Source organism: Capsicum annuum, chromosome 9, assembly GCF_002878395.1.
Source record: "Capsicum annuum cultivar UCD-10X-F1 chromosome 9, UCD10Xv1.1, whole genome shotgun sequence".
Lineage (NCBI taxonomy): Eukaryota > Viridiplantae > Streptophyta > Magnoliopsida > Solanales > Solanaceae > Capsicum > Capsicum annuum.
The window spans coordinates 74,516,297-74,528,752 of NC_061119.1; the positions used below are offsets into that span (position 1 = coordinate 74,516,297).

The following is a 12,456-nucleotide window of genomic DNA, read 5'->3' on the forward strand; positions in this document are numbered from 1 at the left end:
CATATGCCCTTAACAAGTACCATGGCACCCAAGAATAGGTCAAGGCGACGATCAAGAAAAAGGGGTAGAAAACCCCCATTAAGAACCAAATAAGGAAACATCCACTCAAAATTAATAGATGAAAGAACTGATGATTCTAATAGATCAAGGGAGGAGTATCCACTAATAACTCCACTTGAGTGACATGAAAGGTTACCTCAGATAATGAATTAGGGCCTAGGACAAACAATCCAGGGGTGAACCCCTATCTGACCATTACCACATCACCTAAAGAAACTCTCAGTCTAAAAGAAAGAAAATTTAGAATCTGAGAAAGAAGATGATAAAAGTAATCAAGAAATGAAGAAGTGACCTCAGCTGACAGTCCCTCAAAGGATGGAAAAGGAATTAATTTTGACACTCGAGACTCAAATGCTAATTCTAATGAGACTTTTATGGACAACCCTCAACTACCGAAGTTGCACCTAAGCTACATGTTCATATAGCTACATAGGTTAAAAGATAGTGTGTGTCAGATTTGTAGCATATTTATGATAGATATTTGTCACTTGATGACAAAGGCCGATCGAAGAGGGATTTTTATAAGTATCCTAGACTGGTGACCACGGGTATGTCTTAGATGCTTGAGTTCAAGAGATTGTTCAACAAGTACAAGTCTAGGTGGATGTATGAACAGACCCGCAGATACAGTCCCAAGTTGGTTAGAGAATTTTGTGCCATATATCAGGCTGCTTTAAAGGTGCAAGTAGGGCATGCTTTGGAAGGGTCGGCCTTTACTTCCCAATATATTGGTATAAGGTACATCGGTGGACATTTTGGAGCGTAATATTTTACGCTTCCTACATGGTCAGGATTTTGAGCCTTCAAACATAACGATAAAGTCAGATTATCTGATAGATAAGATAAAGAAAGTAAAACTAAAATATATTGGAACCGTGGAAAAATAGTGCATTATAGATGGATGGAAAATATCATTTCAACATATTAAAAAGAGATTTAGTGGGTGGTAGGTGGTGAGTCTCAAATCAAGAAGGACATATTGAGCTTTACCGCCAAGTCTTGGTGGTCTTTGGTTTATCATCAATTAGGGCCTACATTTGAGATAATGTATTGAGCCCAGATCGAGCTACCTAGGTGGCATGTATTATAGAGGGATATGAGATTGACATCGCCAGATTGATTGCTCATGAAATTTTAGATATACTATAGAGAACACGAAGAGTATGCCATTCCAATGTGTGGTTACTCAGTGTTTGGAGTTTGGTATTTTAGAGTGGCCCGAGATGATCGCTTAGTAAATATTTATCGTATTACAAATTTTGATTTGATTCAAGATCTAATAAATTCGGTGGCAAAGGTGAAGATTCCAACTTGTGTTGCCTTATTAGATGAGGCATTATAATCAGGCATATGCATAGAGATTGATACACTCATATTTGCTGATATCGGGGTTGTACCTACTAAGTCATAGTCTGATCCCTTGAGGTTCGAACCTCTTACTACTAATGATTCCAACACCTTCTCTACTTTACAGCCAGATTCAGTCCCAGTTTTACCAACTCATAATCTAGGTTTATCTATGATTCGCCCACCTGCCAATGGATATGTTATAGTACTACAAGAATTCTTACAAAAAGTTCTAAATTTAATTGGCCACTACTAATCAAAAAATTGCAAACCTAGTTGGAGAGGTCAAACAATAGGTGAAGGATGATATTAGTAAGATGATGAAGGGGGTGCAAGCCCAGTTTGATGGTTTTGAGCAGAGGATGGTTGATAGTTTTGAGGGTGTTCAGTCCCTGGCCCTGGTCGGGATCAAGGGTGAGCTTACCTCACTTTGGAAACAATCTAGGAGTTGTCTTTTTAAGAAGTTTCATGCATTTTAACTTCCCATTATACTTATGATTGAGGTAGTTTTTTATGATATTTAGGTGCCCAACATCTGTACCCGACATATATAAATTAAGGGCAAAATAAGGAAAGTTGAGGAGAGCGAGTAGATGGCCTAATGAATGAAAAGAAAAAAAGAGATATAAAGATAACTTGAAAAGAATTGAGGATAAAACCATTCAAGTTGCACTTGTTTGAATGAGTGAGACGGTGTGAGGGGTTAGGAGCTTTACATCTAGTGAGGTTCCAAAGGATAATGTTATTGCTATTTCTGAGAGTGGTGGGGGTACGAAAACTTCCCTTATGATTTCTACTTTATTAAGTGCATCGATCACTGATGGCGCCACAAGATAAGAGGCTAAAGTTACAGTTGAACCCCCAGTGATTAGGGAGCCTGGAGAGGTTGTATTTATGACTACAATTGATCAATCCATGTCAATAACCTACAGAGCCACAGGTATGTCCCTACCCTATGATTTACATTTTATTCTTTTGTGCATTGAGGACATTGCATGATTTCTCACTTGGGGAGGGGGTATACCAACTTCTGAGGGTTTTTGTTTTTGTACTTCTTTTTCCTTGGATGATCAGATCTAGTACAATCGACATGTTTAGGATTTTATTTCTATTTTAGTTGTGTTTACGTTATGTTTGTGTTTTTAATTAGGATAAAAATAGGATAACTTACGCAGTCAAATAAAAGATTTTGAAAGTTGTATTTGAATGTTTTAAGGATACCCCTCCTAAATATAAATTTTGAGACTCTCTGTGTGTTTGTTTTGAACTATGGCCAATTGTGGATATCTTTACGCCATTAGAATAATGGGTATGATAATCATACCTTAATGATGCATGAACTGGATAAGTAGTAGCTGGTAATATAACCTTGAACAATAAGTGTGTGAGGTACTTAATTCGGTTTTATGTGTGTGATCTAGAACTTTTCTGGTTCATCTTGCTTAGGTTGTAGGATAGTTGGTTAGTAAAGGATTATATGTCGTTTGTGAATAGTCAAACTTTATCCTAAATGTCCTGCCAAATGGAATAGATATTCCTTGATCCCGATTTTGAGCCTGAATAGACCTTTTCCTTAACTAGCCCATTCACCTTCCCATTTTTAGTATAATGAACCTACTTTGTTCCTGGTCCCTCCATGGACACTGTGTACCTCAACTCAGGCAAATTACCTAAGTTAAGGGTGGCTATCGTAGGGGTGCTTAAGTAAAAGTAGGTAAGGAGAAGAAGTTAGTAATCGAAAAGCATTCGTAAGTGGTATGTGTGAAAAAAAAAAGTAAAAAAAGATAAAGCTTGATAAAAAGAGAGAGTTGCAAAAACCACACTCATGAGAAAAATTAAAAAGAATAAGGGAGAAAAAATTGAGTTTGAAAGTAGAGCCAAAATAGTGTAGTGCCAAGGAGGGTTGAGCAACTTGATCTATATCTATCATATTCGTAGCCAAGCCTATATTCAAACTAATAAACTCTTATAGTGATCCTAATTCGAATATTTAAAAATTTAAGGCATAGAAAATAAGGACAGGTCTTTGGTATTTTATGCGCACTGTCTGAACTTTTTTTTTTAGAGTGAGTGCTTCTATTCAGTCCCTATCTTAATATACATGATTAGATTATGAGTATACGGGACTTCGTTGTTGTGAGGGCGCATAGGTTGCATTATTAGTTGTTATATATTTAAGTGATGTCATTTGTATATATGTTTGGTTGTCTGTTCATAATATGATGCAAGCTCTTGATCCCGTTATGTTGTGGTAAGGAGATGTACATATATATGGTGGTTTTGATTTTGACTATATAGGAGGGGGTTGAAAATGTGTGTTGATATAATGATATGACTGTCGTAGGTCTTTTAGCTTTTTCTTAATAAAGTGTTGTAAGTGTTTGTTCTGTTTTATTTGTCTAAGGACATGCAAACATTCTAAGTTGAGGGTATTAATGTGTCGTCATCTCACGACACTTTCAATTATTAAAACAAAAAAATATATAAGAACTTATATGTATTTATGGATATGATGTGTTTATTTAGGTATTTTGTAGGAAAATAGCCTTGATAATGAACAAGTTAAAATAGACTAAATACAGATTTTTGGTGCCTGGTCACGACTCGTTGAATCTGATAACAAGTTGTGACCTGGCTCATTCTGAGCACAAATGTGAGATCTTGAAAAGATTTAATCTAAGACATTGGTAACAACTCTTACAATGAGTCATCGAGAGAGGTGACCTGTCGTCCCATGATTCATCCGGACCAATAAAGGGACAAAGATCTGAAAGATGAAAAAGACAGTCCAGGGGTGACGACTCTTCTCATGATTTTTTATGAGACATGACAGGACATTTTCACCCATTTTGACCAAGCATTATGAGAAGATCAAAAAGTTGACAAAGTGAGCTTCAGTGGCAATAAATCATAGAAGGACTCGTCAGGACTCACGATGAGTCATCACGTGAAGCATTAGCAAACTACAGGAAATTAGATAACAAGTATTCACCAACACATAATGAGTCGCCTCTAGACTCAATGAATCGTGTTCACTGCCGACCCTATTCTCCTACATTGCTTAGGATATGATTCCTTTTGTATCTATAAATACTCCCTTAGGTTTTATGTTTAAAGTTATTCTCTATTACATTTTGTGAGTTCATATACACACTTTTGAGGGTTGTTAAACATATTCAAAGATTAACCATAGTTGAGATTCTTAGTTTTGTTTTATTCTTCTTGTAAGTGTATAGGTATGTTTTCTACCTTGAATTGTTATCGTGTTTTTGCAAGTATGAGTAGCTAAACCTCTGAAATAAGATTATGGGAACCATGATGGAAAAACAAAGTAGGATTCAGAGTATATAGTGATTCTAAACCGGTGTACATTCATGCATTGTTATTCCTTTCATATTAATTATTTTCTAATGGTGCACAACGTCATAACTCGCTTGTATTCTTTACTTGCTTAAACCTAGAGAGGTAGCTATTGGAAAAAAGAGAATAAATAATAGAGACTTGGAGCTATCAACCTTCACTTAATAACTCGATTCGTGGTCGTGGAAAAGCTAATTTGAATCCAGAATAAGGGTTAGATTGTAAACTCATGAGACCTAATCGGGAAATTAAGGATAGTCATCTAATAGGGGCGAACCAAATATTTTGGTGAACTTAACTTATCAATTCTACATGCTAAGCAACTGGATAGATCACCAGTATGGAGAACCTATAGAATTATAAAATTGTAAGGAACATAGTCGTAGTGTCTCATCATTATTGATCACAACTCAAAACAATTTAACAACTATTACTTGGCTACTTAGTTGATTTTAAATATTACTTTCTAAACCCTCATTTACGAAAATAACCGATTAATAGAATAAATAACCGCATCAACTGAACTCCTAGCCATATTCTTTGTGTGATCGATCTCAACCTTGGTTAGGTTCTATTTTGACCAACAACCAATTTACTTTAATTGTAAAGTGTAATTTGGGAAACATCATTGATTCTAGCTAACGATGTAGTTCCGCGATTGTATGTGTACATGTAGGATAGGCATGCATCATATTCATCATCATCATTTCCCCCATTTGATAGCATGACATGCATCACACTCATTATATCCATTTGATTGGGTTGCCTTAGTGTGATGAGTGATTGATTGACTATGAAAGTGATATTTTTATTTTTTGATCTGGGTTGTTGTGCTTCATTGAATTGTTATGTTGGAGCTATATGCATTGTTATTGATATTAATTTCTAAATTTGGTGTGGTCTTCCTGATTATAGGTTTATATGGTTTTTATCGGGTATTGTTGCATTAGGTAGTTCTCACTATAACTTCAAATTAAGGTTGGTCGACTATATTGCTAAATACATGTGGTTTAGTACTCATGCTTATTTATTTTTGTACTTTACGTGCAGGTACTGGGCCAGTTCTTCTCGGGCGCTGAGTCGAAATCGTGCTAGGGTCATTCTCGAGATCAAAGGTGGCCACTGATCAATCCCAGTGTCTACCGGATCTCTTTTATCCTTATGTATGTTTGTTTCTACATTTTGAGATACTTGGACTCCTTATTGTATCTAACACTCTTAGGGTCATTTGATAAGTTGTATAAGAATAGTGAGAATTTTACGTTGTATTAGTAATACTAGTATTTAGTTATGTTGAAATTTTTCTTATGCATTGTTTGATTTGATGTATTAAAAATAATATATATTGCATAGTTTCTAAGAAAAAAAAATCTTCACAAGAATAACCTCCACAAATATGGTGGAAAGAATGTGGAAAAGATAATGAAGGATAATTTTGTCTTTAACCATGCTAATGCATACTAGAATTCATTGCATTACTAATAGTCTAATACCATAGATTTTCATGCAGTTATCACACATTCACACCTAATACCAAATAAAGTGTACTATTACAAAACAAGACAATAGTAATACACAAAGATAATGCTTGCATTATTTTTTCTAAGCCACTTTACCAACCGACCCCTTAGGCTTGTATCTTAGTACCAGTTCTTGGGTTGGTTTTAGGTGATTTAGTCAAGATATTTTATTATTATCTTACTTGTACATTTACTTATGCATATTATTATTGTTTTATTACTGTTGGCTTACTTATCATGGGGGCCGATAGGGGAATCACGACCCAAGTTTTGGATCGTGACAAAAACTGTGTTTCGTAAACATTAAAAGATAATTTTATGTATTATAATATAGGGCCTTAAATATATGTGCGGCATGAGTTCCCCAATTAATTACTTCCTATGATTCAAAAATAATGACCTATTTTGATTTGACACGAAATTTAAAAAATAAAGAAAACTTTTGAATCTTACTATCTTGATTTAAAGTTACGTCAAATGTAACAAAATATCCTTTAATCCTGTGGTCTTAAACATGCTACGTGAAAAATTAAAATTAAAATGCTGCCCAAAAAAAATTGAAACGGAGAAAGTAAAATTTACTAACTCGCCCATTTGCCCCCCTAGCTGGCAGCAGCTCACCGGCTCAAGCTGCTACTAGTATTGCATACCGACCGGAGCAACATAATTAGTTAATCTTTGGTAACTACTAACAATTTGCACTGTGGCATATCCCTCTGCCTTTATCTAGATCATTTAGCACCTATAAGATTTCCATGTGTCAAGTTCTGTCACAGATGGATACATACAGAGAAGCCACATCCTCAAACAAAGAGGGAAGATTGAACTGCAACAAGTTATGCGTCACTTCTTCAACTTGTGTAAATACATTCCAATGATGTTTGTACCTTTTAATATTGCAATGCAACAAAAGTTTAATATTGAAAGGTTACAATCTGTCCTGCTCGGCTATTGAATAGTTACAATCTCTTCCATTCAGCTGAATAAGCATCTACGTCAAAATCTCACATAAACAAGTTCTTCGGTCACATTTTGACTACCACCTTCCCTAAAATTTGCCTAAATGCTTGATTATTGAAGCTAAAGGTAACATACAACACAAGCAGCTATTTATCGTCTATCGAGACAGTGACTTCCTAGTTCCTTAATCAGCTAATACAAAAGGTCGAGCTGAGCACCCTCTGGAAGAGATAAGGATACTCCTCAAATACAACTGTTAGTCATTACCAGCAGCAATACCGATGGTTGGGAGCGTCCAAGACTGCCCTCTACAGGAAAAAGTACTTGCAAACACAACTGAGCCTCCATTATAAGGCTGGGGCATTCTGATAACCTCATTCCACGACCAGAAAAGGATCACCAAACTGATTCCCATTAGCCACTGTAAGGACCATGTTTGCATCAGCCTGCCGGATACTTGAAAGAATAGAACCAAGTGCTTTGTTTAGAGGGGAAAACACAACAAGACTCCTGGAGTTAGGATGCTACTCGAATAGCATGCCCACAATTTACAATCTGAAGCACCAAGCTGCGCATCAAATTGGATAAAAGATAGAGCTTCAGTGGGCGTATCAAAGCAAATAGGACTAAAAGCAACGGGTGAGAAGTAATGGAAAGTACCACCCCAGGAGAAGTTCATACCTCACACATCAAATTAACCGACAATTGAAGAGTCCCTGGATTTTTCAGCGCCAGTTTCCTTATCAGAATTGCCAATATCACCTGTCTGAGACTGGTTGGGAGGTGCCCGACTTGAAACTTGAGCATCCGATTCAATTCCAAGAACCACTAAAACAGACCTAAAATAATACAAAAGTATATATCATCAATAGAGATGAGTACTAATCCTCTTGACATATACATGCGAGACTGACCTTGGAAGTGAAGATTTTACGTGTGCTTGACTTGCATGTGAGACTAAAGGAGCTTTAAGACCAGGGGTTCTACCCAATGCATTTTCAAGCTGAGCTGGAGGTAGCTGAAAGACACATCAAGGTCATGAAGGTAAAAAGTTAAGTTTAGACTTGCCTATTAAGCAAAACAAACAACTTTCAACAAATTGATGCTGAAAACCAAATCCACCATGAGCCCATCACCCACTCAAAAAACACCTGACAAGACAAAGCAATGTTTGCTCACCTTTTCTTTCACCCAACAGAAATGATGAGGAACAAACAATTTCATATGGAATTACAAAGCCAAATCAGCAACATGACTACTAGTTTGCCTCAAATTTCATATTGAAAATTTACAATTTTTTAAGTGCTGGAGCATTTAAGAAAGCAATACTTTTCGAGTTCTGAGGTTAGAAAGGTTCAAAGTGTAAACAACAGAAAAAAGCACCAAGTTGCATTTTAGAACATAAATACATCTGTTAAAAGTTTGTATTAGAAGTTAGAACAGAATCTCAGTAATCGCGACCTTCAGATTTTAATGTTCAAACTAAAAAATGTCTCAAAACTACCTGATCAATTAGAGACTAGCCTGCATACATATGTCTAGTATAGTGTCAGTTACAACATACAGCATCAATTTATACCTTTAGTTTTGAGGGCTCCTTTTCTGCCAACTTAATTTCACTTAAAACCGTCTCATTGAGCATGATGATAAAAGAGTAAGTTTAAATTACATACAGCATCCATTGTGCCAGGATAAACAAACAAATACACTAGTGGATATCCTTAGACTGTTTATTGCGGAACATCATTTTTTTTGTTTATAACAGAGTTTACGAGGACATAGTTTACAAGCACTTGAATAATTAAACCTGGTGAATGTAATTAGTATGATTATTATTCTATATACTAGAAGTGGTGGTTTTGACGCGTTTGCTTCAGCTGCTTCACCCGTAATTTTACTATATCACCCCTAATTAATTATTATAAGTCATTTAAGTACTAAAAAATTAATAATTAATAATATTTATAAAAAAAGATAATATAGACATAAAATGATAAATTAGCTCTTGATGTTTTAAATTAAGTTGACGTCTTATATGACGCCCATCAAAATTTCTTTCACAAATATTTTTTATAGTAATTTTGTTATATCACTTCTAATTAGTTGTTGTAAGTCATTTAAGGCATGCTTGCTTCACTACTTCAATCGTGGTTTTACTATATTACTCCTAATTAATTATTATGGTCATCTAAGCATTGTGTCACTTATATTGTCACTTGTGATTTATTAGCTCACTAATAAAGGATGATAAGCAGGTAGCAGATCGGCATGTTTGTTTGTGTTGCCTGCTTAGATATTTCCTTTTATATTTGTCTATTTTACTTTTCTTTTTAATCTGTTATATATTTGAGAATTACGTAAAAGTATTATAAATCATAATAATTAACAACTTAAAATAACTAAAAAGACGTAAAAAAATTTAGTTGACTCTCTAAATTTTATTATTACCACACAAATTGGGACAGAAGTAAAAATACTACAAATCACAATAATTAATAATCTAAAATATTTAAAAAAAATAAGTATAATTAATAATCTAAAATATTTTTAAAAAATACGTAAAAAATTTAGTTAACTCTCAAAATTGTATCAATACCACATAAATTGAGACAGAGAGTGTAACATATATTATTTGAAAATTACGTAAAAAGTATTATAAATCACAATAGTTAAACTTAAAAATGTTCTTCGCGTTAGGCCCGTGCTAACACGGGCCATAATCCCCCTACTTTTTTCAGAAGCATGCAGCACTTACAGATGAAGCAGAACAAAATTCTAAGTTCCTAACCAATCCAAGGACTCATAACGTAAATTGGATGATGGTAAGATAGTTGAGGATAAACATAGTTAGCTTCTTACATCTAAGGCATACCTGAAGCAGCACTCCAAAAGATTGTGGCCTGGTCAAAAGGGCACACTTCACAAATCCTACCCACAGCTTTGGATATTTCCATATCTGGACAACAAATCTGTCAGAGTTGACTATGCATTGAAATAGCTCACAAAGTACAGGTAATACATACCTGCTTGCTAACAAGACGAGAGAGGATCTCCATGATGAAATCCACCTGAGACAACATTAATGACGGAACTCAGACACATACAAGTAATGAGATAAAGGTGAAAAGGAGAAACAAAAGATTATAGCACTACGAGGAAGGAGGCTGCATTTGTCTATTCTCCATGTTCAACTTATGCACAAAACACTTTATGATGCTCTAGTGTTGGCAGGAAGAAACATTACTAGCCGGATATATGAAAAAGCAATATAAGCAAAATAGTGCCCATAAGCAGACACCAGGGCAGGAATCACTAGCCCAAAGAAACATTTAATCTACTTGCTAAGGCACAGATAGTCAGATACAGAAGTATATAAGATTCTTTTGACGAATATAGATAGACTCTTCACTGCCAAGGTTGACCATGAAATCATTCTCCTGGCAATGTAGCATAAACACATATACAAGGATTATTCCGATTTAGGGGCTACAACGAAATTCCAAAGATGGTATAATCACTTAATGCAGCTAATCATCATTCTACAAATCATGCATGCATTTATCACTACGCCGAAAGATACCAAGAGTGAAACATGTATCTTACCAGAGATGGAAACGCACCAATAGCTTGTATTACTGTCCGCATGAACAACAAAGGAAGAGGAATCTGTTCAACCTGTCCCCACAAAATTAATATATTCATTCTTTCAGGTTAATCTGGATTTCATATTTAAAGAATGGTTGAAGCTGGAAACGAATTGACTAATGAGTATAAAAGGAGCTATACCAATTGGTTCAAGACCTTTGCAAGAACTTGCTGCGTGAATATCTCTCTCTGCTCAAAACAAGCATTGCATGCATCTGTGACCTGCAAAAATCAATATTACCTCTAAGTGGCAAAATTTTGAAAAAATTCAGAAGAAGACAGAAGTCAAAGATGGTAGAGAAAACCTACCTTCTTTAGTGGAATGCCTTCTTTTTCAGGATCAATCTTATGGATAGCAATTAATGCTTCAGCAGGGGTTAACACTGGACCCGAGTGAGTTGATCCCTGTGTAACAAACATTTTCAAACCAAGGTCATAAGGATCAAATGCATTTGCATTCGGAAATTTTACTTTTGTTTCCAACTTTTTAATAAGGAATAGAGATTCATATTTTCAACAGAAGCTTTCTTATTTACAACAACTCTCGAAGTTCAACAAGGGAGAATATGAGGTCCAGTTTTTATTCAACATTTCACATTGGCCACCAGAACCTATGACTTCAATACTTCCCCAGTCAAGTTCAGACTTTCTAGGCTTTTTTTCATAATGGTGGTATCAGGGCTAGCTTGTGCACATCTCAACTAATCCACTGGATACCTACTCCTACTGCCTCCCACCTGCACACGGAACCGAGTAACTTTTCCCACGAAGCTTCGGTAGAAAGGAAGAAATCAAGTAGTGATGTTTGCCCTGCTGGGATTTGGAGACCTCATGGTTCTCATCCCAGCTCAGACTTATGTAGGCTTTTTGACAGCCTTCACTATTTTCTTCTCAAACTTCAACGAACACATACACCACTTATACACACATATCAAACACACAAACTCCAGAAACTGGGATAAGTTGTCCAGAAGTAACAGGGTATCAGGAGATGATATGTCATATGGCCTCTTAACTAAAGGAATCAGTAGTGATATGCACAGAAAGCCCTAATATCTTATATTTTCACCACTTGAAAACCAATCTTGGTTCAGTAGTGATATGCACAGAAAGCCCTAATATCTTATATTTTCACCACTTGAAAACCAATCTTGGTTAAAACTTCAGGACAGATGAAGCTTGGGGCTATAGCCTTCGTAACACAAACAGTATTTAATATGAATACCAACCATACTGCTAAAAACAAGTAAGAATGTCAAATCAACTGTGGGTGTTAAGAAACACAGAAGAATAATGCAGATAAATTACCCCCTTTCCCTCAAAGGAAGAAACTGACAGACTAAAAGATGGGAAGTAAAAAGACCACAAACAACAAACCTGAGAAATTGTATTCATAGAAGCATGTAAAATACCTGCAGAATACGAGGGAGAGCACCTTGGAATTTCTCCAATGGAGCATTCACAACATGTGGAAAAAGAAGCAAAACCTGAGGAAGAAGGGATGCAAGAACTTAACTCAAAGAAAGATGAAAATAGGCGAAAACATTGGAACATGTGAATGACA

General features: G+C 35.6%; 1 protein-coding gene across 4 annotated transcripts in view; it reads right to left on the minus strand.

The window, feature by feature from the left end:
* Nucleotides 1-7,108: 7,108 nt before the first annotated feature.
* The window catches only part of LOC107842598, a 34,220-nt gene continuing 28,872 nt past the window's right edge, over nucleotides 7,109-12,456 (minus strand). For 2 of the 4 annotated variants that reach the window (XM_016686533.2, XM_016686536.2), the window contains exons 20-28: nucleotides 12,305-12,379; nucleotides 11,202-11,297; nucleotides 11,034-11,114; nucleotides 10,851-10,922; nucleotides 10,271-10,315; nucleotides 10,120-10,203; nucleotides 8,162-8,265; nucleotides 7,929-8,086; nucleotides 7,109-7,815 (exon numbers count right to left, since the gene is read on the minus strand). In XM_016686533.2, coding sequence (XP_016542019.2) covers nucleotides 7,942-8,086; nucleotides 8,162-8,265; nucleotides 10,120-10,203; nucleotides 10,271-10,315; nucleotides 10,851-10,922; nucleotides 11,034-11,114; nucleotides 11,202-11,297; nucleotides 12,305-12,379 — 702 coding nt within the window. In that variant the 3' untranslated portion in view covers nucleotides 7,109-7,815; nucleotides 7,929-7,941. Of the gene's footprint in view, nucleotides 7,816-7,928; nucleotides 8,087-8,161; nucleotides 8,399-10,106; nucleotides 10,204-10,270; nucleotides 10,316-10,850; nucleotides 10,923-11,033; nucleotides 11,115-11,201; nucleotides 11,298-12,304; nucleotides 12,380-12,456 lie in introns of those variants that run through there. The other 2 variants (XM_016686535.2, XM_047396849.1) reach the window with 2 other exon arrangements.